The 25,282-nt window shown below is 41.9% G+C and overlaps 2 protein-coding genes across 3 annotated transcripts; one reads left to right on the top strand and one right to left on the bottom strand.

Moving 5' to 3' along the window:
* Positions 1–203: 203 nt before the first annotated feature.
* On the top strand, positions 204–11,356 carry ZBTB39 (zinc finger and BTB domain containing 39). Of its 2 annotated transcripts, none has more exons than XM_060764186.2 (2): positions 204–366; positions 3,747–11,356. In XM_060764186.2, the coding sequence occupies exon 2, from the start codon at positions 3,849–3,851 to the stop codon at positions 5,946–5,948; it is 2,100 nt and encodes a 699-aa protein (XP_060620169.2). In that variant the 5' UTR covers positions 204–366; positions 3,747–3,848; the 3' UTR covers positions 5,949–11,356. The 2 variants fall into 2 exon arrangements, with proteins under 2 accessions (XP_060620169.2, XP_067319978.1); XM_067463877.1 differs by lacking the exon at positions 204–366 and adding an exon at positions 468–539.
* Positions 11,357–13,871: 2,515 nt separating this feature from the next.
* On the bottom strand, positions 13,872–21,448 carry GPR182 (G protein-coupled receptor 182). The gene is made up of 2 exons (XM_060764187.2): positions 21,093–21,448; positions 13,872–16,070 (listed from the first exon to the last, which is right to left on the bottom strand). Exon 2 carries the CDS (start codon positions 16,050–16,052, stop codon positions 14,988–14,990), a length of 1,065 nt encoding a protein of 354 aa, XP_060620170.1. The 5' UTR covers positions 16,053–16,070; positions 21,093–21,448; the 3' UTR covers positions 13,872–14,987.
* Between the last annotated feature and the right edge of the window lie 3,834 nt (positions 21,449–25,282).

The raw sequence follows: 25,282 nt of genomic DNA, 5'->3' as shown, positions 1-25,282 counted from the left end.
GAGAGACAGCCCGGGCCCTTTCTGTGCAGCCTGCTGCCTTGGCCCCTCCACATGCCCTCCCTCTTTTCGCCCGTCCGGGCTGGGGGCGCGGATGCCCCCGAAGGCAGGCAGGCAGGAAGAGAGAAGGAAGGGGAGGTGGGCGCCGGCGTGGCTGCAGTGCCCCCTCCGGGGCTGGGGGCGGCGCTGGGCCCGGGCGTCTCGGGGCGGATGGAGCCTCTTGGCCGGGGTCGGAGCCGCCGCGCCTCCCCCTTGAGGTCTGGCGGGGAGAGAGAGAGAGAGAGAGAGAGGAGGGAGGGAGGGAAAGAGGCCGGGGAGGGAGGCCTTTGTGTCCGCGAAGGGGAATGTGCCCGGCCCGCCGCCTCCCGGGTAAGGAAGGGCCCCTTCCTTCCCTCTCTCTCCCCCCTCCTCCTGCCAGCACGCCTTCCTTCCTCCCCCTCCTCCTCCTTCCCCTTTCCCTCCACTTTCCCCTCTTCCTCCTGGACTTCCTCTCTTCCCTTTCTTCCTTTCCTCTGCCGCCGGCCCTTGCCTGAAACATGCAGGTACTTGGAGGCTCCTTCCCCCGAAAGTTTGCCTTTCTTTGGGGTGGGGAGGCTGCTACTTCTGGGGATGCTGCCCCTCCCATGGCTGCCTCTCGCTTCCACCTCCTCCCATTCATCTCCCATTCGAAGTAGCAGAGCTGAGAGAAGAGTCAGAGGGGTCTGGAAGGCTGCTCTGCTCCTTACTCTGCCCTATCCCTGTTACTTCTGGAGAAGCTCCCCCCTTTCCTTTTGTTTCCTCTCACTTCCAGCTCCTCCCCTTCAAAACAGTGCCATCACTTTTGTCTACAGCTTGAACTTCATTATAGGGTCACCAGGTCTGGGCAAACTCTGGCCATCCAGGTGTTTTGGACTTCAACTCCCCCCATTCCTAACAGCCGGTAGGCTGTTAGGAATGGTGGGAGTTGAAGTCCAAAACACCTGGAGGGCCAGAGTTTGCCCAGGCTTGGTGTAGACCCATATAAAGGCATGATATGGATCTACAACACTGGCCATATAATGCAATTCAAACTGCATTATATAGAAGTGTAGGTCCAGCCTTGGGTCAGAATCTAGGCCAGAGGTTTCCAAACTGGCTGGATCAACACTGCCTTATATCCCAGGATCCAATCCCAGATTATCTACTTTGAACTGGATTATATGAGTCTTCAGATTGTCTGATAAGCAAATAATCTGGGATCAGATCCTGGCATACCGGTCTGTGTCACAACACATGATTGTGTTTATTGTTATTATTTTGTGTCAAAAGCATTGCATAAATTAGTATAAAACCAATAAAAATAGAATTGAAGGGAGCGCAGGCAGCGAAATATCTTTTGACCAAAACGGGCAACAGCAACGGCATTGTCTGTAGCCTCCAACAATTCTTCCTCTGTACATGAGGCAGGGCATAGTGGACAAGCGTACAGATACAGAGTTGTCTGTTCTGCTCCACAGTCACACAAGGTGTGGGATTCTTTTAAGTAGTGCTCTTTTGCCAGGTTGTCTTTTGATCTGCCCACTCCGCTTCTGAGTCAGTTGAGGGACTTCCAAGTTGCTCATTCTTGGTTTGCCCCTGGAGGAAGACCCTCGCAGGGAGTCATCCAGTTGGGATTTCCTGGTTTAGCTGCCCAGAGGGATACATACCCTTGCTGTTGCTGGGAGGACACCAAGAGGAGTGGAAGTTCTCATAGAGCTTTTCCTTGATTTGAGTCTACTGGGAGGAGGCTGATAGCCATGCAGTGGGTGGCTTTCACAGTGTTCAACCTTATTTCTCTCACAGTTAGCAGCAACTTCCCATCGGACATCGCGTGCGGGGGGGGGGGGGGATGCCTGCTAGCTTGTAGAGTTTATCAACAAGTGTAGGTTTAAGACATCCTGTGATTATTCTGCATGTTTTTTAAAACATGGTTATGTTGCCTGCTGTAGATGTATTGTGCAAACCTAATAAGAAACATTTTGGTTCTGTGTTAAATTAGCAATAAATCAAATCTTTAAATATATATATATCAATGAAAGATTTGCATGAGGTATGTTGTTTCCCCATCCATTTCCTTATTGCAATGTATGCATTTGTCCACATATATCTTACAAAGGGGAGATTTAACCTCCAGTTTGCTCCTAAATTGAGATTGTGTGGCAAAATGTTGCACGTCTAAGAAATGTGTCACCAACATGAAATTATTGGAAATCTGTGGTCTTATTCCTTTAACCCAGTGGTTCTCAACCTGTGGGTCCTCAACTGTTGTGGCCTACATGTCTCAGAAATCCCAGCCAGTTTACAAGCGGTCAGGATTTCTGGGAGTTGAAGGCCAAAACATCAGGGGAATCACAGGTTGAGAACCACTGCTAACCTGTGGTGCATGCTTCCCTCCACAGGGAAAAAGGAACTTTTTTTCAGGGGGGGGGGGAATAACTTTTTTTGATCATGAAAAAATCCCCATTGTGCCATGGCCTTGCAGAAGAAGCCTCCTTTGCAGTTGCATAATTATCCAAGAGGCTTCCATCTCACTATGAATGGGGAAAAGATGCTCCCAGTTCCATTTCTCCCTCCGTCAGGGTGGGCATAAGCGTGCCACTGTTCTTACAGAGCTTCTGCATTATGAACTTCATGCTGACTTTGCCTTCTGCCTCGTGCCTTACTTACAGAACATCAGGCAGCACACATTATTTTAAAATAAGAATAATTACTTCATATCTTAATTCTATTGGTCAGCTCAATAATCCATTAAAAGTGGCTTCGAAGTAAATAAACAAAGATGCAACAGGTTGTACTGGAAAAAAAAAGGGACAGAAAAGACTTCCGTTTCCTGATCTTTTCTTTCTGCTGCCAGTTTAGCTTTCAGAATTTTAGTCTTATCTGTTGGAAGAGCGTCAAAGAAATCCTTGTTTTCACAGATAATATGCATCTTATAAGAAAGTAGAAAGAGCTGACTGGAAAAAAATTAGGGAGCCCCTGGTGACGCAGTGGGTTAAACCCTTGTGCTGGCAGGACTGCTAACCGAAAGGTTGGTAGTTTGAATCCGGGGAGCGAGGTGAGCTCCCATTTGTTAGCTCCAGCTTCTCATGTGGGAACATGAGAGAAGCCCCTCACAGGATGATAAAACATCTGGGCATCCCCTGGGCAATGTCCGTGCAGACGACCAATTCTCTCACATCAGAAGTGACTTGCAATTTCTCAAGTTGCTCCTGATACGAAAAAAAAAAACGGAAAAATAAACACGTGTAAATACATTAGAACCTATACACCCCACTGAAATTATTCAAGGAAACTGAACGGTCTGCCTCTGAGGTATAGATAGCTACAGAACTAATAAATAGAAAATGACTGAGAAGAAATATCTGTTTGTTTAAAGACGAGACTGTTGCTTTTCAGATGTAGTTGAACTTCAACCACATTCCTATTCTGGATAGAATATTGATAGGCCAATACTATCTAAAGGGGCACCTCTGGTTGAAAAATAAGTGAGAATTTATCTTCCTAGTTTCAGATTTGTAGTACGTGTCCCTCGCCTGTATACATACTACCACCACCACACTTGTTTTCAGAAAGCATTTAATCCAAATCCTCTTTGTTTCTTGTTATATAATTCATGTGTTTATTACCGACAGTTGTGTTTACTTTCCATTTACAAACTACAAAGCAGCTTGCAACGTTACCACAGACATTAGTTTTTGGTTTTCTTGATTCAAAAGCTGGAACCATAACTGTAACTGTTTTCTTCTCTCTAGAGCCCCCTGCCCAGTGAGATCCAATGCTTCTGATGCAGGCGAAGAGTGTGCAAGTGTAAGCAAGAAGTGAGTGGGGAAAGCAGCTCTTTAGCTGCTGTCAAAATGGGCATGAGGATCAAGCTGCACAGCACGGACCACCCCAATAACCTGCTGAAGGAACTCAACAAATGGAGGTTGTCAGAAACTATGTGTGACGTGACCATTGTTGTGGGTAGCCGCTCCTTCCCTGCACACAAAGCAGTGCTGGCATGTGCAGCAGGCTATTTCCAGAACCTTTTCCTCAATGCGGGACTGGACGTGGCTCGCACCTACGTGGTGGATTTCATCACTCCAGCCAACTTTGAAAAGATTCTGAGCTTTGTCTATACCTCAGAGCTCTTCACAGATCTGATCAACGTGGGCGTTATTTATGAGGTGGCTGAAAAACTGGGTATGGATGGACTATTGAAGGCCTGCCATTCCACCTTCCCAGACCTGGAAAACTCAGCCGTGACTAAACAGCCCTCTGTCACAGGTGAAAGACGATCAAGTAGTGCATTGACTGATTCAAACCATGCTCTGGGTGAAATCCGAAACAGTGGAGAGCATCTGGGAATAGAGCGAAATAACAGTCTGCATGGTGAAGCAACAGGTGGCCAAAAAGAAGAGGTTGCAAATGATGCGAGTCATAACATACTGCATCCACAGACTCCCAAAACTGAAGAACAAGAAACGCCAGCACAATTCAGTGGTGCCATGAGTATTATGACACAGGCTAGTCTGAGCAGCACCAACATGGCTGTTCAAACAACTGTCAACTCTTGCCAGCAATACAAAGTCCACAGCAACGGGGACTACGGCAAAGGCAACTATTTCTCCTCAGATGTTTCTCTGGATGTTTCCACAGGCAGCAATTCCTGCCCTAGCAATAGTGACCACTCCAAAGACCAGGGTTTTGGACAAATGGATGAGCTCCAATTGGAAGACTTAGGGGAAGAGGAATTGCATTTTGAAGACCCCAGTGAGGAGTTAGGGGCAGCAGAGGAGGTAATTGAACTGAGCGATGATAGTGAGGAAGAGCTCTCTTTTGAGAATGACAACCGGGATAACAAGGCCATGCCTTGTCAAGTGTGCAAGAAAGTCTTAGAGCCCAACATCCAGCTGATTCGCCAGCATGCTAGGGAACATGTCGACCTCCTGACTGGCAACTGCAAAGTGTGTGAGACCCATTTCCAAGACAGGAACTCTAGAGTCACCCATGTCCTGTCTCACATTGGGATATTCCTCTTCTCCTGTGATATGTGCGAAACCAAGTTTTTCACCCAATGGCAGCTCAGCCTCCACCGCCGAGAAGGGGTGTTTGATAGCAATGTTATCATTCATCCCAGTGACCCACTGATAGGGAAGGTCAACTTGTTCAGTGGGGATTTGGCATGTGCTGTCTGTGGGAAACTGCTGGCCAAAGATTTTCATGTGGTTCGGGGTCACATCTTGGACCATGTGAACTTGAAAGGCCAAACATGTGGTGTGTGTGACCAGCGGCACCTCAATCTCTGTAGCCTGATGTGGCACACGCTCTCTCACTTGGGAATCTCTGTTTTTTCTTGTTCTGTTTGTGCCAACAGTTTTGTCGACAGGCTCCTTCTGGAGAAGCACATGGCAGTCCACCAAAGCATGGAGGAAGCCCTCTTCCGGTGTCATTATTGCGGCCAGGCCTTCAAGCTGGAAGCTGCTTACCGCTACCATGTCAGCCAGCACAAGTGTAGCTCCAGCTTGGACCTTGTCCGGCCTAGCTTTGGTGACCGAATGCACCAGCAACCTCTGCAGAAGAGGAAACTGCCAGAGGAGTTCTTAAGTGAGGACATGGCTCTTCAGAATCAGCCGGGGAACAGTAAATACAGCTGCAAGGTGTGTGGGAAGAGGTTTGCTCACACCAGTGAATTCAACTACCACCGGCGGATCCACACTGGGGAGAAGCCCTATCAGTGCAAAGTGTGCCATAAGTTCTTCCGTGGTCGTTCCACCATCAAGTGCCACTTGAAGACACACTCTGGGGCTCTCATGTATCGGTGCACAGTTTGTGGTCACTACAGTTCTACTCTTAACCTCATGAGCAAGCATATAGGTGTCCACAAAGGCAGCCTTCCCCCTGACTTCACCATTGAGCAAACGTTCATGTACATTATCCATTCCAAAGATGCAGAGAAAAACGCAGACAGCTGATAACAGCAGGTATTAGGAAAATAAGCACTACTGCTCATAGTAGTGAAATGTGCTTCGGGTTTTTTAAAATATAAAAATAACATTACTTTTAATGGTCAGGCATCATCAGCATTGTCCTTAATTTCCTTTGCCTTGTTAGAGGGTTTCTGAATCACTGTCCTGTGAAAGCAACAGCACATTAGATGTGTTATTGTCCTAAGAAACCTGTCGTGTTTACCTCCTGCTGGGTCCAATGGTTGTTGTCGTTTTAAGTCTAAATAACAGACTGGTTTTTTTTCCTCTTCATTGCATAGGATTTACCCCTCACGACTTTTCCCTCCTCCACCATTGCTGTTTCCAAGCTGAGATCATTCAAAGATTTATGCTGCTAAGATATATTGATGCTCCACATCAGTGGGGATAACAAGAAAGAAAGTGGAAGCAAAAACATTTTTTCTGCCTGGTTATTTAGAGGATAAAAAGTTGGAATAGCTCACAATGCAGTCCTGAGCATGTTTACTTGTTGCTTCCTTCTAGTAAGATGTTTTTTGGCTGGCTTCTTGTCAGGTAATTTTTTAATATTTTGTAATGCTTGCTCTTCCAGATATTTCAAACTTTAGCACCCAGAAGTCTCAGCCACTATGATAGATGATCAGGGATTCTGGGAACTGAACTTCAAACAACTGGAGGCCCAGAGCCTGAGAACCATTGCTCTAGGGAAGACTGACATTGAATGCACAAGGGAAGGCTAGGCTTGTGTGTGGCAATGTGTTAATCTTTTCTCGCACTGTGTCATATTTAGCCTTTTGCCCTTTATCAGAAAATCAGAAATTGGTTTCATAAAGGACAACAAATAAAAAAGTCTTGGCAGGTGTATGGTACAATAGAGCAGAGTTTTTCCAAATACAAACTTTTTGGATAAAGCTTTGGCCGGAGTATCCTGAGAAAGAATGATTGGCTATTAGCAAAAAAGGAAACACCCCTGGGCATTAAAAATGCACTGAATTTCTTTGTTGACTCACACTGTAGTATCTAAATTCTTGCTTGGGATTCTGCCAGTCACATGTCCAGAAAAATACTGGTGTCCAGTGGTTCATACCTAAGGCTTCTGATTACTATAGCTATGTTGGCAGGACTAAGAATCCTCTCTATGGGTTGCGATTCTGTACACGTTTACGTGATAGTTCGTTATGAATTCCGTGGAATTGAGTTCTCAAAACAGATGGCCCTTGTGATCACTGTCAACTCTATGTTTCTGTGACATGGAGAGGAGTGCATAGTTGTTCTTGAAAATATTTCATTGCCTTAAAGAAATATCTCTAGAAGGAGGAAGAAAAGAAGTAGGGTCTTTCCAGGTGACTTGAAGGGCAGAATAAATCCTCTTATGCATTAGTTTGGAGGGACCAACATATTTTCTCAAAGTAGCACTTTGGAGCAGTGGAATCAGTTTGAATGTACCCTGCCTCATGCAGTACAATTATATCCCTGTCTCCAGGACGGAGTTGTGAAAAATATGGCACCCTCAGATGCCTACTTCTACAGGTCTGCAGCAAAATCTGCAATGGATGGCACTAATTGGCTAATGCCTATTACACCAAGTTGCATGATACCTCAGTCTTTGGAGCAGCTTGCAGCATTCCATTTCTTAGGATGAAACATGGAGATTAACATAAATAAAACAATGGATGTGGTGCTTAATTTGATAAAAAAGAAAGAATTTGGTTTACCTGAAGCAAGAGGAAAAAGGAAAGCAAGTAATTTAAGGGTGGGAAAATTGCATCTCATAGATAGCATCTGATCTCAGATTTATTTTTGTGGTCCCAGGATCCTGAACTCTTAACATAGAATTACCTTCCAAATGCCCTTATCAGGTGTGTGATGAAGACAGTTTCTCCAGTTTTTGGTCAGAATGGTGCAGCTTGAGTCTTTCGTCAACATAAGTCGCTTGAAAACCAACTTTCGGCCCTCTTTTAGACCAGTGGTTCCCAACCTGTGGTCTGTGGACCACCAGTGGCCCGCAAGAACTAAAATATGGTCTGCAGCCTCACTGTTACTACATCGTTGCAATGAGAGTGACTGGTCTCGCAAAGCTCTTATAGTGCCGAGACTTATTAAATATGGTTTTCTGTGGGCAAGCAGATAGTGACTACTGGATAGCATATGTTCTGTATCAGAAACTAGATCTGATGTGGTCTATCCAATACAATTTTCTGAATCAGCACCCTAAAAAACCAAACTGAATTTAAAGTTGACCAAGAACTGATTTGTAACCCTTTTGGTAGTAATGTTGGAGAGTCATCTCTGATCAAGTAGTCCCTGGTCAAAAAAAAGTTGGGAACCACTGTTTTAGGCCTAAAATGGTCCATGATGGCTGAAAATGTAATGGAAATTGTCCTATCCCTTAAATGGGTGTTAGGCATTTGGGGGTAAAATATTTTTGCAGGGGCACAGCCTTCCAAGACATCCCTGGAGAAATCAATACAGCCTGCTATCTTCCAGCAGTTATCCACTAGTGGGCTTATCCATGATTTACCTGGATAGGATGTCTGTCTCTTGTGCTTACTGCTAGGATTGAGAACCCACTGTGTCTTGCTCTTCAGTAATAGTGGTTCCTTCTTTCCTTCTTCAGTGCCTATGGTATCACAAGTGCTGAGAAACATTACCTCTCCCTACTTCTGCTGTAGAACTGTTCAGTAAAGTTCTTGTTATAATGTTCCTAAAAGTTTTCAGAAGTCAAGCACTTCCCTGCTGGAATGCTGTTTCAGTCCTGTAGTGGGAAACACTAACAAAATTACCTCTTTCCCCTTCTCTGAAGGGCAACATGCTGCTTTTTTCTCTTTTGGTATTTGATGGTTACATTCCCCTGAACCCCCTACAGCCCACACATCTCTATCCTTTCTCTTTTCTTTTTAAAATGAAGAACAAATGGGTGTTCTGGCTTGACACCAGTTTTCAGAAGGGAAGGAACTGGGTTTGCCATGAAGAGATTTTGTCTCCAGAGCAGTGAAAACTCAGCATATGTGTAGCTAACAATAAATAGAACCTAGTGACTTGATACTGTAGGATACCCCTCCCCCCCCCCCAATCCCTCCAATTGGAAGGACTGAACAGAAGGAGATCACAGGCTACAGGCATTGGCCTTGTCTAGCGGATTGTTCTTCGTGTCGCAAACAGGTTTTCCCCCCCAAGTGCAGTTCTGTGGGAAATCCATGCAGGAGGGATGGATGTGTGAGATGAATGTTGATATATGTAGCAGCTGACTTGAGCTCCGCTCTTTGGATTAATGTAAACTACCTCAAAGGGAGGATGTTCTGGAGTCTTAAAAGTTACTGCTGTGTACTACTAAGTTCTCAGACTTCCATAAATAAAAACACTGGTGACTGGTATTACAGGAAAGGGGAAATCCATGAAAGCTTGCTCTAGGTCAGTGTCCTCAACCTGTGGGTTCCCAGGTGTTTTGGCCTTCAACTCCCAAAAATCCTAATAGCTGGTAAACTGGCTGGGATTTCTGGGCCAAAACATTTTGAGAACCACTGATCTAGGTCTTAACTAGAGAATGAAAATATTGTAGGGGCCCCTGACTCATCTCTGACTCTGGTTCCAGTAGGGTGACCTTGGGCAGGTTGGTTTTGCTTCTGCTGACAGTACCTACCTCTAAGGATGTTGTGAAGATTATCTATTTTGATGTGTGTTAGTAAGGGGTGGGGGTGGGGAAGCACTTATTTATGTCTCATTTTCATATCCAAGGCTTTTAAGATAGTTTTATTCTGCAGAAGATATTTAGGCACATGTCTTCGCCCTTTTCTTTTCTGTGGCCTCAGGTTGGCAAACACCAAAAAAGACAAAGAAAAGAGGATAAAATAAAACCTTTAGCTAAACTGTGTCAGACAGTGCTATTTCCAGGAATAATTGGCAAAGTTGTTGGTGAGGATTAAGGAGCTGCCTCAGCATTTAACTGCTACAGGTTGAATCTTTCTTAACCAAAATGTTTGCAGCCAGAAGTATTGCGGATTTTATTTCTAGTTTTTCAAATACCCGTATTTCCAAAGATACATAATTTAATATCTTGTAGTTGGTTCCCAAGACTAAATATGAAATAATTTATATTTCATATCCACTGCATACACACAACCCGAAATTAACTGTATACAGTATTTTTAAAAACTGTATGCAGGAAACAATGTTTGTGGACCAGCAACCATCAACCATCCATGTAGACAGTTTTGGATTTTGGAGTATTTCAAACTTAAGAATTCTGGATAAGTGTTACTCAACCTGTACTAAATTTTGTTACTTTTAGAAAATTAATAGTTGGGCTAAGGCTATGCAGATACAGACTTAGGATTGTTTGAACCTAAAGTATAGCAAACTTTGTTGCTGACCAAGAACAGAAGGCTAGTCCCCTTGTTAAGCAAAGTCTGATTATTCAAGGAATTTCACACTACCTCTCTCCTGGAGGGGATGCTATTAAAAGGCAAAGGTAAAGACAAAGGTTTTCCCCTGACATTAAGTCCAGTCGTGTCTGACTCTGGGGGTTGGTGCTCATCCCCATTTCTAAGCCAAAGAGCCAACATTGTCCGTGGACACCTCCAGGGTCATGTGGCCGGCATGACTGAATGGAGCACCGTTACCTTCCTACTGTAGCAGTACCTATTGATCTACCCATATTTGCATGTTTTCAAACTTCTAGGTTGGCAGAAGCTGGGGCTAACAGTGGGAGCTTGCTCCGCTCCTCGGATTTGAACCTGTGACCTTTCAGTCAGCAAGTTCAGCAGCTCAGCGCTTTAACCCACTGCGCCACTGGGAAGAGGGCTCCTATAAGTAGATATTCCTTCAAAGCTCAGCAGACTAGGTCCAGTTTCGGTCCCTGCAATTTGTCATCCAAAGCCCTAATTATTAATGTATTTCCAGCATTGTGTAATGTGCAGAGCTTACCTAAGTAGGATGCAGCCACCATTGGGAATAAAGAAAAAGAAAATTTACTTCTTGTCTAGGAAAAATCCTTGTCTCATGTTCAAGTCAAAGCAGGGCCATAGAGCTCCTTTTCTCTCATTTTTCAGTGCCAAATCTGTCTAGTAATTCACAAGGCAAAAAGTGTCAGCTCCAGAAAATTCTGTTTTGAGAGTGTTCGGCAAAAATGAAGTTTTGAATCCTGAGGCTGTGGTTAGGGCATTTGGGACACAGAAAACTGGGGCATAGTGTCTGATTCTGAACATCTGTCACAAGTGTAGCTCTGGGTGAGTGAAGTTACCTGCCTGCACTTACACACTCCAACTTATCCCTATACTCCAGTGGTTCTCAACCTGTGGGTCCCCAGATGTTTTGGCCTTCAACTCCCAGATATCCTAACAACTGGTAAGCTGGCTGGGATTTCTGAGAGTTGTAGGCCAAAACACCTGGGGATCCACAGGTTGAGAACCACTGCTATACTCCAAAAACAGGAATTAATCTAAAAAACTACCTCACGGGAAACATTGTGAGGTGTACCAAGTGTCCAAAAAGTGCTTTGAAATCCTTAGACTTAGAAAAATAAAGTATTGCGATTAAATGACTTCACTCTGTTTGACATGCTACCATTTGTGAAAAATGTCTCCCCATCATTACCGCCACAGCAGGGGAGGATCAAGCATGGAGCAGGGATTCTACTCCAATGCAGAGCAGTGTCAATTTTTTTAAAAAAAAGTGTTTTGGAGATTAAGACATTATAATTTTTTTTTGCAAACTCCTTGTTTTCTTCCAAAGATCCAGATGTCTTGAAGTGAAACAGAAGAATAAAATACGGCACCATGTCTAACCTTTTGGTTAAGCTAATGAGAGGTACTGACTTCCAGTTTATTTAAGTGTTTCCTATCTATTGGATGTACAGTTTGTATATTTTGTAAAACTTTTCTCCTTCCCCAAAGGAAACAAAAGGTAGATGTCTAAAATGGTTGTACATCAGATTTTTTTATACTCCCATTGTTTGAAACAAAAGTTGTGTTTTTTATTTAGAATAATAAAAGAAAAATTTGAAGTGTTTCGTTGTTGTTCTTGTTCCTCACTGTTTGTAGTAGAAACTAACCAGCTTGCTTTATTGCTGGGCAATATTGGATGATGACGACAAGAGGCAGCTGTCATGCCACACATGGAAGGAATACTCCACTCCTGTAGAGCTGGGTCTGAAGTTCCCTCAATCAGCTAGAAGGCGTATGGGCTTGTTAGAAGGCTGTCTGAATTCGCTATGAGAGTTAGCAAATGCACCTCTCATTACTTCCACAAGTAATGCATATCTATGTATATTGGGAAACTTCTGTGGGAACAATTAAATAACTGGTTAGAAACTCAAGCTCTAAGCGGCCCAGCTTACCTGTGAACATATCTCTCCTTATGAACCATCTAGGAGCTTAAGATCGTCTGGGGAGGCCCTGCTCTTGGTCCTGCCTTCTTCACAGGCGTGACTGGCAGGGATGAGAGATGGGCCTTCTCAGTAGTGGCCCCTCGGCTGTGGAACTCCCTCCCTAGGGATATTAGATCAACCCCCTCCATCTTGACCTTCTGTAAAAATGTGAAAATGTGGCTATTTGAACAAGTCTTTGAAATCTAGTGCAACAGAGAAACACGGAATTATGTGAAATTCAGTATTGGAACAGCTGACGATTTTGGACAGTGAGGATAACAGTGAAGGTAGTGGTTTTATATATTGGTTTTATATGTTCAAGGTCTTTTAAATTCTGTTTTAAATGTAGTTTTAAGTGAATATTATTAAGGCATCAAATAACTGCCTGGTTGTAAGCCACCTTGAATCACCTTTGGGTTCAAGAAAGGCAGGATAGAAATATAGTAAATAATAAAATAAATAATAATAAATATCTCGCCATGCACTTCCTAAAATTGGGGGGGGGGGGAGAGGTGGGGTTGGGTAAATTTATTTTTATGTTTTTTGTCTTAAGAACATATATATCTTTGATTGTTTCTGATTGAACATAGTTTTGACTTGATTTATTCCCTCTTGGTATCTAGTTGGCTGGATAATTTGAAAAATGTGTGCCATATTCAAATGCTCATAGATAAAATATGGTTGTAAGAGTTCAGTGTGCATTTCTTGAACACCTTGCCTTCTTGAGCTTTTTTTTTAAACTGGAAATCCGTCCAAGGATTTTATTATTATTTCTTAGTCCTGATATATATACATGTCCTTGAGCTTTGGATAAACACCCTGTTTCCCCTTTTTTTAAAAAAAAAAAAACAAAAAACCCCCACAGTGATTGATTAACTACATTTCTAGTAATCTCCACCTCAACCTCCTGTTCATATTGTTGGGAGATTAAACTTGGCCTCAATCTATGTTCCATCAGGATGAAGATTAAGTAGGATGTGCCGGGAACATTTGGCTCAGCACTTCTTCCCATGTTCCACCTTGAACTTGAAGAAAGTGCTCTTTCCTTGTTCCAAAGCACATGGTCCAAATCATGACTTATTTTTGTACGTAGAAGACAAAAATATCACAATCAGGCTGAAGTGTTAGCTTTTGTTGAATATGGTTGGTAGAAACAATTTTAGCATGTTTTATTGCCCTTATGTTTCTGATTTATGACAACCCTGAGGCAATCCTTTAATTGGATTTTTGGGGAAAGAGTGTGTGACCTGCCCTGGTCACCCAGTGATTTCTGTGGGTGGGTGGGGAATCAAACCCTGGTCTCCAGAATTGTAGTCCATTGGTCTACCGTTGCAACACACTGGCTCTCTGACACGTGGTCTTCTAAAATCCAATTTGGCTAATACCCGAAACTGGTGGTTTTTTTAAACCCCATTTTCCACAGATTCCACCTTTGTCAAGTGTGGGTTCCCTCTTTTCCCACTTCTACTCTTGTCTGTCTAATGTGAATAATCTGAACTGAAACCATACTGCTTCTATATTCTTTACAACTTCAAGCACAGATAACCAATGCAGAGAAATATTTAATGGGTAGGACTATCTCATTTATTGAAAATCTAGAAAGGACAAGAAGACTTTGTGATGTTCTTTTCTCATGAGTAAAGTGCAACTCAGGAAGAAAAGAATTCAGGAAGGAGAGACATAACATTTTCCAAAAGAGCAAATGCAAAAAGCAAAAGCTGGAAGGTAGGCTGGGACATCTGCAAACAATGCAAATCTTCCAAGTGTATATGAGTCCCTTCAAAGGGGATTCAAACTCTGGCATTTAGGGGTACAGCTGGTTAGCCATGATCTTTCCACACTGGTCCAAATTCACTATCTAATTTATCATATTTCATTGGCTTAAAATAATAGGCCTATATACAAATTGAAACATAAAACCACGGGGAAGGATTGTGTGGAATGTATAATGTTCTCTATAGAAGACATTATTTTCTGCTCAGAAAATCATGGTTTCTGAGCAGGAAACTTAATTTTTTTTTTGCATAAAAGCTCATTTTTCAACAAAACAAAACAAAAAACCGATCTGACTTGAGTTTTCCACACAGAATAAATCCCAAACTGCAAATATTCTTGTTAGTGTTTACTGAGGTTCAGGAAAACAAATTTTAAAATTTATTATCTGAATATTTTTAGATAATAGTCCATGTCTATTCCTTTATCATAGGAGATGTCAGTTTCACCATTCCAGACTGCATCAGCTATATGTTATGAAGTTCTGATCCATGCATGGCCCAGTCTGTTGAGTGAAAGGATAGGGCAGTGTTTCCAGAATAAAATTTCCATTCAAAACTGTACAAACAGGAGAGGCAAGTCACAGAAATGTCCATCTTTGCAACAGTAAAATTTCATGGCAGCAGAAACATTCATTACCATATTTATTGGTGTGGGAGGGCAGGTAAATAGGGAATTTGGAAGAAGGAATTAATAATAAAAACTTATCAGTCACTTTGTCAAATTCATTTTAAGTGACAGAACAGCATTCCCATATTTCACCTTGGGTGACTTCTGGTCCCTAGATGGGAAGACATTGAATTCTGCCAACAATTAGAACATCTCAATGAGGCCAGCCCTCTGTCAGTGGGAGAAATCTTTGAATACACTGGGTTTTGTTACCTGAATGTGGCAATAGAGCATAGAAAGCATTAGTTTGGTGAGATGTTGTCTTTTGTGATGACAATAGAATGCTGGGTGCTGGAGGAACCCTCTTTATCTTTCCGATCCATCTGATCCTTGGGAATATATTTGACCACAGCAGAGATGAGTTTTTCTCGGAAGTTCTTGCTCAGGAAGTTGTACAAGATGGGGTTGACCATGCAGTGGACCATGGTGAAACAGTCTACGATGTCATAGAAGAAGTAGAGGAAATGAAGCCAGTAGCAATGATCGATGATTCCGGCACCTTCAAGTGTAAGTAAAAGCACCAAATGGAATGGCAGCCAGCTGATCAGGAAAACAATTATGTAGGCATAGATGAGGAGGCAGTGTTTCTTTCCTTCTGGTTTGTTAGAGCTTCTGATGTGTTTGGCAGTCAGTATGTTGAAGACAGCCATGACTGAGAAGGGAATGAGGAACCCACCAAAGAAAGTTAGAAGAGTGAGAGCAAGAGCCCAAGTACTGTAGGTCTCAAAGGGAGCCATGAAGGTACAGAATGGATCACTGGTGCCAATTTGCTCCATGTGTACTACCTCTGGTAAAGGAACGATGGCAGCAAAGGCCCAGATGCAACAGCAAGCAATTCGTCGTACAAGATGCTGATGTTTGTGCCAAAAGAGGGAAGATGTTGTCAATGATACATAGCGGTCAATACTGAGACAGGTCAGAAAGTAGATGCTGCTGTACATGTTGGCCAAGTAGAAATAATGGGCAAAGCGGCAGAGGAAATCTCCCCAGTGCCAGGTGTAATCAAGCATTACTTCTAGCATCCAGACTGGTAAGGAAAGAATCACCCCTAAGTCTGCAATAGCCATGTTGAAAATATATAGGTTGACCAAGTTTTTGTAGCTTCGGGTCTGCCAATTGACCCAGATCACTAAGAGGTTCTCTACCAGCCCCACCACAAAGATGATGAGGTAGAGGACAAAGAGGAACACCCGCTTTGTGTTGTCATCCAGCCCTATCTCGCAATGGCTGAAGGAATAGTTGAGCATCTGGAAAAGCTCTGTCAGGTTGTGGTACTCCTCATCCAAATGAGCCTCAGATTCTCCCATTCTGAGTAGGAAGGTTAACTGTAAGAAGAAAGGAAGAAGTTATTTTTCATACATCCAGGTTACATTTTTCCTCCTTGTCAGAATAAATTAATAGGCTGGCCTACATACCATGACATTTTAAGGAAAGAAGGGAAAGATTTTGAATTAAGAACCCAAGAATAATAAAAAAAACCCTTCAGGAATATATCTTAGTGTCAGTGCCGACAAATAAAAGAATACTACAATAAAGACAGTAAAGTAGGATTTGAAGAAAAGATGTTTGCCTGAGACAAAATACAAACAAATGAGAAGAAAACTATTGCAAAAATTTACAGATTACTATTGGGTTGAAGTACAGAGAAAGAACAGATAAAAGATTATATGACTAAATTGGCAAGAAATATGGGAAGGACAATAATGCTTGATGAATGGGAATTAATGTGGAACAAAAAATTGAAATATACCTACACTTATGACTTAAAAAAGAATTGGATGTATCAACTGACCCCAAAGAAAACAGCAAAATTTACTAAAAATTATAACCATAACTGTTGGAAGTGTGAGAAACAGGAAGCAACCTTTCATCATATGTGGTAGTCATGTGAGAAAGCAAGAGGTGTCTGGAAAGAAAATCATGAACTATGCCAAAAAATATTGAAAGAAAAATTCCCTATGCACCCCGAATACTTTTTGTTAGGGATGACAAATATGGACTGGAATATAAATAAAGACCAACTTTTCACATTTGCAACCATGGCAGCGAGGTTGGTGTATACCTGAGTATGGAGACAAAAAGATCAAGAGAAGACTGGATAGAGAAAATGCTAGAGATCATGAGCATGGACAAACTAACACCACTAGTTTCCCAATCACAAGGCAAATATATCAAAACAACAGACTGGTCTCCTTTTATAGAATGGTTGAAGGAAAATAAAATAAAATAATTAATCTAAAAAGAAGAGAATAGATAATAGAAGGTACTATCGCTAGGAAAGCAGAAAGAAGAAGTAAAATAAAGGACTATAATGAACTTTTAAACACCACTATAGAGAAAAATGGAAGTACAAATTCCCTTTCCCAACTCTATTGCTCCCCCTTATCCCCCACTCCTGTCATACCACACTCCAATCTTTTAGATTTACCCTCCCTCCCACTCTTTAATCATTCCCTTCCCCTCTTTCCCCCACAATTTACCTAAATTATTTTACTCCTATTTTATGTAAATTTGCCCATTCTAAAATTATAATTAAAATTCAGCTTCTTTATATCTAGGAATCTCTAGGCAGGCTGTGTCAAACTAACAACAACAACAACAACAACTTTATTCTTACATCCTTCCACCATCTCCCCAATGGGACTTGGGGCAATTTACAGACAGCACAAAGTGCCTAAAAACAAACATAAAAGTGAACACAATATAAATTACAATAAAATAAAACATATGCACATATAAGAACATCAATTTAGACTCAATCAAGCTGTGATCCTCTAACTGCGGTGGTAAATTACTGTGACTTGGTGTTTTGGACTTCAGCACCCAGAATTTCTTGCTATTGGACAAGCTGGCTAGGGATTCTTGGAGTTGGAGATCTAGACATCTAGAGGACCACAAGTTTGACTCTCCTGCTCAAGGTCCTCCAACATAACTCCTATCCCAAAGGTTGGCCATACAGTCATGCTGGAAGACTTAGAGATTCCTAAACAACAAATAATCAAATCCACAAAAGTTAAACCTGCAAATGTGGAGGGCTGACTCTATATGTTGTTGGTTTTTTTACACAGGGCTCTGGTTGGGATGCTGTGGGTCAGTCACAGTTTTTCTTAAGTACACCTGAAAAGCGTGTTTGTTTCCCTTTTGTAAAGTCTACATTCAGCTGGAAGATTCAGGGAGTTGTAGTCCCTCAAAGTAGTATATTTCCAAGCTCAGATTCACCTCGTTCTGACTAAACACTGCAGCAATCAACCTAAGAATGGGACTTCCACTTTTGGTGGGTTCTTCTGTATTCACAAATGCCTCTCTTACACAAACACAAAGCATAAAGAATCAGACACTTTAGACTTGAAGAATTGGTATCTGCCTATTAATTTATCCCTTTTTTGTAATAATTTTAATTATAATGTATTGTCGAAGGCTTTCATGGCTGGAATCACTAGGTTCTTGTGGGTTTTTTTGGGCTATATGGCCATGTTCTAGAGGCATTTCTCCTGACGTTTCGCCTGCATCTATGGCAAGCATCCTCAGAGGTAGTGAGGTCTGTTGCAACTGGGAAAAAAGGGTTTATATATCTGTGGAATGACCAGGGTGAGACAAAAGACTTTTGTCAGTTGGGCAACACAGCCTGCCTAGAGATTCCTAGATATAAAGAAGCTGTTTTTTAAATGCACAGTTTCCCAATTTTCTTGCATTCCTAACCTTGCATTCCTAACCTAGTATGGAGAGCTGAGTGTATTTAGAATTTAATAACAGATTGCCTATAGCAATATCCTGGGCCTATGAATTTGTTTTCGATTCCAGAAGCAAGCTGAGCTTTTGACTTTTGAGCCTGAATCCTCTCTTCATTTTCCATTGAGACATTCCCTATGAATCCAGTGAACACAATACATTGTTTTCTTAGGCTGGTGACAGATTGTATGAAGTAACATGCAGTAACTTGCAACTACTGCTGCCTCAACCATACAAGAATATACCATGGCTATTAGAGGGCAAATGAAAGCGGATCCTAATTCAGACCACAAGTGTATCTAGTCCAGTGCTGCCTGCTCATACTGGATCTGGGATGACTAAGTCCTTTTCTAGCCCAGCCACCTGAGTGACATTCCCTGGACCACATTAGGTACAGAATGCTTAAATGTTGAGCCACAACTCCCTTTGAACTTTCTCAGCACGAATAAACATCCAGAAATACAACTGAAGGGAAGTTGAAAGTTATTTTTATAGCAGTTTTGCAAGTATTTCTTCAACAGGTGTCTTTCCATTCCTGAATTTGGAGACGTTTTCCTTCCAGAAATGGACTCTGGGATTTGAATGAACTAAGATCCTACTAATGTTTCCCACATACTGATTTTAAAAGAATTTACAAGAGGCTGGATTGATCTTAGCAATAGACAATGATATCTGAAAATGTTCCAAATGGTAAATTTTGATTAGGCCAGTGGTTCTTAACCTTCTTAATGCTGTGACGCCTTAATATAGTTCCTCATGTTGCGGTGACCCCAACCATAAAATTATTTTCATTGCTACTTCATACCTGTAATGTTGCTACTGTTATGAATTGTAATGTAAATATCTGATATGCAGGATATATTTTCATTCACTGGAAATTTGGCTCAAATAACCCTTACGCCCAAATCTGAATACTGGTGGGGTGGGGTGTGGGGGATTGATTTTGTCGTTTTGTAGTTGCTATCATTTATAGTTAACCTACAATCAAAGAGTATTCTGAACTCCACCAATGATGGAATTGAACCAAACTTGGCACACAGAACTCCCATTAACAACAGAAAATATTGCAAGGGTTTGGTTGGCATTGACCTGAGTTTTGGACTTGTAGTTCACCTTCATCCAGAGGGCACTGTGGACTCAAACAATGATGGAGCTAGACCAAACTTGGCACAAATACTCAATATGCCCAAATGTGAACTCTGGTGGAGATTGGGAAAAATAGACCTTGACATTTGGGAGTTGTAGTTGCTGGAATTTATAGTTCACCTACAATCAAAGAGTATTCTGAACCCCACCAACAACAGAATTGGGCCAAACTTCCCACACAGAACCCCCATGACCAACAGAAAATACTGTGTTTGCTGATGGTCCTTGGTGACCCCTCTGACATCCCCTCATGACCCCCTCCCAGGGGTACCAAACCCCAGGTTAACAATTGCTGGATTAGGCTGAATGTGAGCTTGGGTGGGTGACTCTTTGGCTTTTAGATTTCACAAAGCTCTCCCTTTAAATGTTGGGCTCAGTGAAGCGATAATTGGATAAATACAGTAGCAATTTATTGCTTCCCCGCCAGTGAGGGAGGAAAGCCATTTCAAGTTTCAATCTCGATTTTAAAGACACTATCCAAGGTGCTGGATCCTATGCTTGAACTTGTTTTAGAACTTTGGATAGCTCTTCAAATTTTCAGACTGAAACTTACCCCATTGATGTGAATACTATGAGCCACGACTGGAAACGTCACACATCCTGCTTTCCCAAATAGTCAAATAAAACTTAGGTGGCAGAAAGACAACTGGTTTTCAAAAAAGTTAAAAGTGGTTTACATGAGGTTTTGCCATATTATTTCAGCTCACTGTGGCCTATGGCTTAAAAGTGTTTTTAGTTTTTCTATAACAACACAAAATACTACCAAGAGGGTTTAACATAAAAATGGGATGAGCATTATGGCTGTTGTTATCTTTACTTAAACTGGAACCCAAGGTAACTTTAATACTATGCATAGCAGTTTGGTGTTAATTGAAGTCAAGTCAACTTTGATTTATGATGACTCTTTGAATGAATGATCTCCAAGTCCTGAGCCCTGCTCAGGTTTTGCAAACTCAGGGTTGTGGCTTCCTTGATTGAATTGCCACTTTTAATGCAATCTTTCTCTTTTCCTAATGCTTGCCACTTAACCAAGTATTACTATTGTCTTCAAATTGCATTCAAGTCTCTTATCCTCTTTCCCATTCCACCACAGCACAAGAACACCTATTGCATAGCTCCACCTTTAGTCAATCAAATTTTGGATGTAAGATGTTGGAATGTCACCTGTTCCTCAGCCCCAGGGCTTAAAGTGGATTCCAAAAAATAAAATGATACCAGTAAAAGTTCATTGCAGTGAACAATAGTAATGAACTTGGCAAACTTTTGAACTAAAATGCAAAACTTCAGCTGGAGAGAAATTGTGCACTTTCGCTACAGCATTTGGACGAAGAAAAAGAAAGTCCTGTATTTTAAACAGAAGGAAATCTGACATCTGTATCAGATATGTTCTTAGAAATATTTCTTTTCCAAATAGATTGCTAGTAACAGGTTTCAAGAACAAAAACCTCCTCAATGGCTGGTGCACTGCTTACCTTTTAGGGGAATGAAAGATGATCCTGATGGTGTAGAGAAGAACCCCTTAGCTTCTGTGGTACTTTCCCTGGTCCGCGGTACAGCCTTTCCAGGAAAATGTGTTATATGCTGGCTGCGTGCCGCTAGGGTGCTTTTCTTTCTCTCCTATCTCCCTCTTCACAGGAAATGAATAACATAGCATGTTACCCTGAAAACATGATTTTGGCTCAAAAGGAGCAGTCTAACATGATCAGATTCCTGGGACTTTCCTTGCCTGACACAGACACATGCACACCAACACTGAGGGTTATCTCTAATGGCTGGGAACCAGAGACGGATATATTAGCCCAACCAGGAAGAGGGGTGGGGACAGGGCAGGAAAATCTTTCGAAGAACTGCAGAGGATGTTAGCTTTCCAGCGGTTAATATCCTTTCCCTTTCGTAACACCAGACTTCCTATCCACAAGGGCAGCCAGTCCACAAAGACAAGTGTGTGCCGTCACGAAGGAAGAAGTGATAGGTGCCAAAGTTCCAGTGATGCCTCAGAATGCACTGGACCTTTCCAAGGTGTCACAAACAGTGACCACTTGGTCTCTAGGGTGGCCCTTGACAAGGTGCTTCCATTCTTTTTTTGCTTTGTCTTTCCTTTTCTGTAGAACAGTGGTTCCCAATCTGTGGTCCATGGACCACCAGTGGTCCACAAGAACAAAAATATGGTCTGCAGCCTCACCATTACTACCATGTGGCAACGAGAGTGACTGGTTTCACAAAACCCTCTTATAGTGCCAAGCCAACAGGAGGTGGGGAGAGACTGACTACCCATGAAAAATTACTACTACCACATCAGCTCTAGATTATTAAATATAGTTTTCTGTGGGCAAGAAGATGGCGACTACTGAATTGAGTATGTTCTGTATCAGAAACTAGAGCTGATGTGATCTACCCAATGCAGTTTTCTGAATCAGCACCCCAAATAACCAAACCAAATCTAAAGTTGATCAAAAACTGATTCTAGTAACCCTTTTGATCCTAATGTTGGAGAGTGGTCTCTGGTCAAACTGGTCCCTTTTCAAGTGGTCCCTGGTCAAATGGTCCATGGTCAAAAAAGGCTGGGAACCACTGCTGTAGAATGAGGTGTTTGGGTATGTTTGAACATGCATTATGATTGCAAAATTATTAAAAATGTTCTGTTCCTGGTTTGAAATTGTTATTTCTGTGTGGTACTTACTTTGAAAGTAGTTGTAATAGTCCAGAAACTTCATTTTAGTGGCTGCCACAAACTGTGTTGAATTGGATGAGACTCTAGGAGATATTCATGAAAATCCATAGCAAAATGTGCTGCAGGATGTCCCACAAAAACAAAATTTCTGAACTTTAAAAAACCTTCCCCATGTTTTTATGATAGAACCAATTAAAAAATGACATTTATAACTCAGGAACAAAATTTGTGTTACATAGTGTTATTTATGTATTTTATGTATTTAGAGTCTATTAAATCATAGAGTTGGGAGGGACCACAAGTGCCATCAAACTCAATTCCCTGCCATGCAGGAACATACAACTAAAGCACTTCTTGAAAATGGCCATCCAATCTACGTTCAAAAACTCTAAGGCAGTCTAAGCCAGTGTCAAAAACTTATAGTTAAAAAGGTTCTTTCTAATGTTGGGATATAAGCTCTTTTCTTGTAATTTGAATAAGGTGATTGATATTCTAATGTACATAGCAGTAGAAAACAAGCTTGCTTCATCTTCACCATGACATCCTTTCAAATTCTCAGTGAAGGTGCCCTTTCTCCCCACAGTTCATTTCCCCAAAAACTACAAAGAGGGTCGAGGGGCCCTGTTGAACAAGATGAATTGTGAGATTCTTACCACTACATTTGATGGAGTCACCTGTCATCAGGGGGTATGTTCTCCCAGCTGAAGTTCCATCCTGTTTCCAATTCATAGTGTCTACAGTGACTAAAATGAAGAACATAAATGATAAAATGTTTGCATAAATCAAATAAAATCAGTTTTCTACACCCATTAATGAATTATGGGTCTACCTCAGTTGGTGAAGCAGGCATTAATAACATGCAAAGAATAAGGGCAAACTCCTACAAAACAAAGAAGAGCAATTCAACCTTGCTTTTATTGTGTTTCTTTCATATATATCATCTTTCCCTCCCTTTTTCCAAGTTGCTCAAAGTGCTGTTGGGGGATAAGCCCCCTTCCCCCAGATGTTATTTTGACTTACATCCCTCAACCAAGGAATCTCTCCAACATGCCAGCTCACCTGCAAAGAATCCAGAAATTCCTATCTGACTGTAATGGAGAACGTTAGGCCCTTCAAAGGTCAAATTACATAAGCTCCGGGAGCCAGCAGAGCTAATGTTAAAGTACTGCAAGCATTCCAAAATACCAGGAAAATTAAATGTTCTCAAGCTTTGTTGTGAAGGTTTTGCCCTCAGAGTCAAAGGTAGATGCTGTTGCTCAAGTGAGAATAGCAGCATGTACCGGACCTCTTCCAAAAAGTCATTAAAATTCATTAGAAAAAGCAGAATAGGAAAAAAAATGGTCATAGGAAAAGGAACAAGTGCAATGTAACAAATAATTGTCTCTGTTCCATCTAAGAACAGGGTTTTCTGGCCCTTAAAGAGATTATATAAGACTAACAACTCTCTTTCACCATGAAAGGGAAATTCTCTTGGACTCATCATTTACCTTTAGGTTGGGTGGGCAGCAATTGCAGAAAGGAAGAACAAAGCCTGAACAGACAGAAGTCTCCTTATGAATGCATGAGCATCCAGTACATTTATATGTCCTTTGCTGGTGCTTTAGCAGAAACTGAGGAAATATGAACCTGACTCGTCCAATTATGCCTTCCACTTTGGCAATATTTGGGGGCTCACTGAATATTTCTAGGGGCAAATAAGGAGGGATCTGAGCTTTGCTGTTCTCTTCTACATAGACATGTAGATGCATAAATATGTATACAGCGAGTCCTTGGTACCTCCTGGGATTTGGTTCCAGGCCATAGTAAAATTGTGTCCTTTATGGCAGAATCAAGCTTTACATATTTGGATTAAAATATTTGGAAGTTTTAGATCAGTGGTCCCTAAATTAAGACCCTTGGGCCCAATCCAGTCTGTTGATGTCTTTATCTTGACCCCCACTGCTACTGTCACACACACAGTGGTGCAGTGGTGGCAGCAAGTGTGTGTGTTGCAGCAGCGAGGACAGGTGTGTGAGATGAGGGCGAGTGAGTATGAGTTGTGGTGGTGGAAGTGTAGTGGTGGTGGGAGCAAATGCATGTGCGGTGATGGGTGTGTGGCATGGTTGATGCACGCATTCATGTATGCATACCCAATACACATGGACGCACACAATTAAAGTCCTCCGTGCTCCCCAAGAGTCTGGGGGACTGTAAGCCAGCCCTTCATGTGAAAAGCTTGAGAACCCCTGCTTTAGATAGTTGAATTGTGAACACAGAAGCCTGGGCAACTTGGAAGGCACTGAACAGATTGTGCTCTAGAACCACAAGATGCAGAGTCAACCTTAAGTAATGAGACCAGTAGTGAAGGTTTTCTCTTTCTCTTCCTTCTCCTTACTTAGTTCTTATCTCAAGGACAGCTCCTGATGTTTAAAACTGTAATAACTGTGGTACTAGCATGCACATGTCTAGTCATAAAGGTCTTGCTGTAGCTGTATGTCTTGAGGACTTAAAAATGTCTGCACTGTAAAGCGGTGTGTGTGTGTGTGTATGTTTGTGTGTGTGTGTAGAAAGTTGAATTGAGCTCTTGGTTAATTTGCATTCAGTTTGTTACTTCTATAATGAAGCCAGCAATTAAACGGAGCCTCCCCCTATCATCCTAAATGGTGAAATAAAGATCAATTCCTGCTCATAGAAGCCTTTTATTCTAAGTGCACATCTTTTACCCAAGCCTTTGGCTGATGGTTCTCCCAAGTTTCAATAAAAGAACAAGGTAGAATTTAAACATTGCTCCTAAACATATTTGGTGGCTTTCATGTCAGTGGATCAATGGGACTGAATTTTTAAGGACTGACCTAAGATACTGAATTCTAGTCCCTAAATTGGTTCAGCACAATGGATAACTCAGATGAAAAGCCAAAACTACTTGATCACCTAGGATAGTTCAGACTTAAACCCAGAATGGATTTGGCACCCCACTAACATCAAAGCCACAGTGTGTCCTCTTTTTTAAAA

The sequence above is a fragment of the Anolis sagrei genome, chromosome 2, assembly GCF_037176765.1.
Source record: "Anolis sagrei isolate rAnoSag1 chromosome 2, rAnoSag1.mat, whole genome shotgun sequence".
In the NCBI taxonomy this organism is placed as follows: Eukaryota; Metazoa; Chordata; class Lepidosauria; order Squamata; family Dactyloidae; genus Anolis; species Anolis sagrei.
The sequence above is the reverse complement of the archived record's forward strand: the minus strand, read 5'-3'. Positions and strand labels throughout refer to the sequence as shown.

Bases quoted from the DNA above. Each gene is read 5' to 3' on its own strand.
- ZBTB39 (XM_060764186.2), top strand. From the start codon at position 3,849: ATGGGCATGAGGATCAAGCTGCACAGCACGGACCACCCCAATAACCTG.
- GPR182 (XM_060764187.2), bottom strand. From the start codon at position 16,052: ATGGGAGAATCTGAGGCTCATTTGGATGAGGAGTACCACAACCTGACA.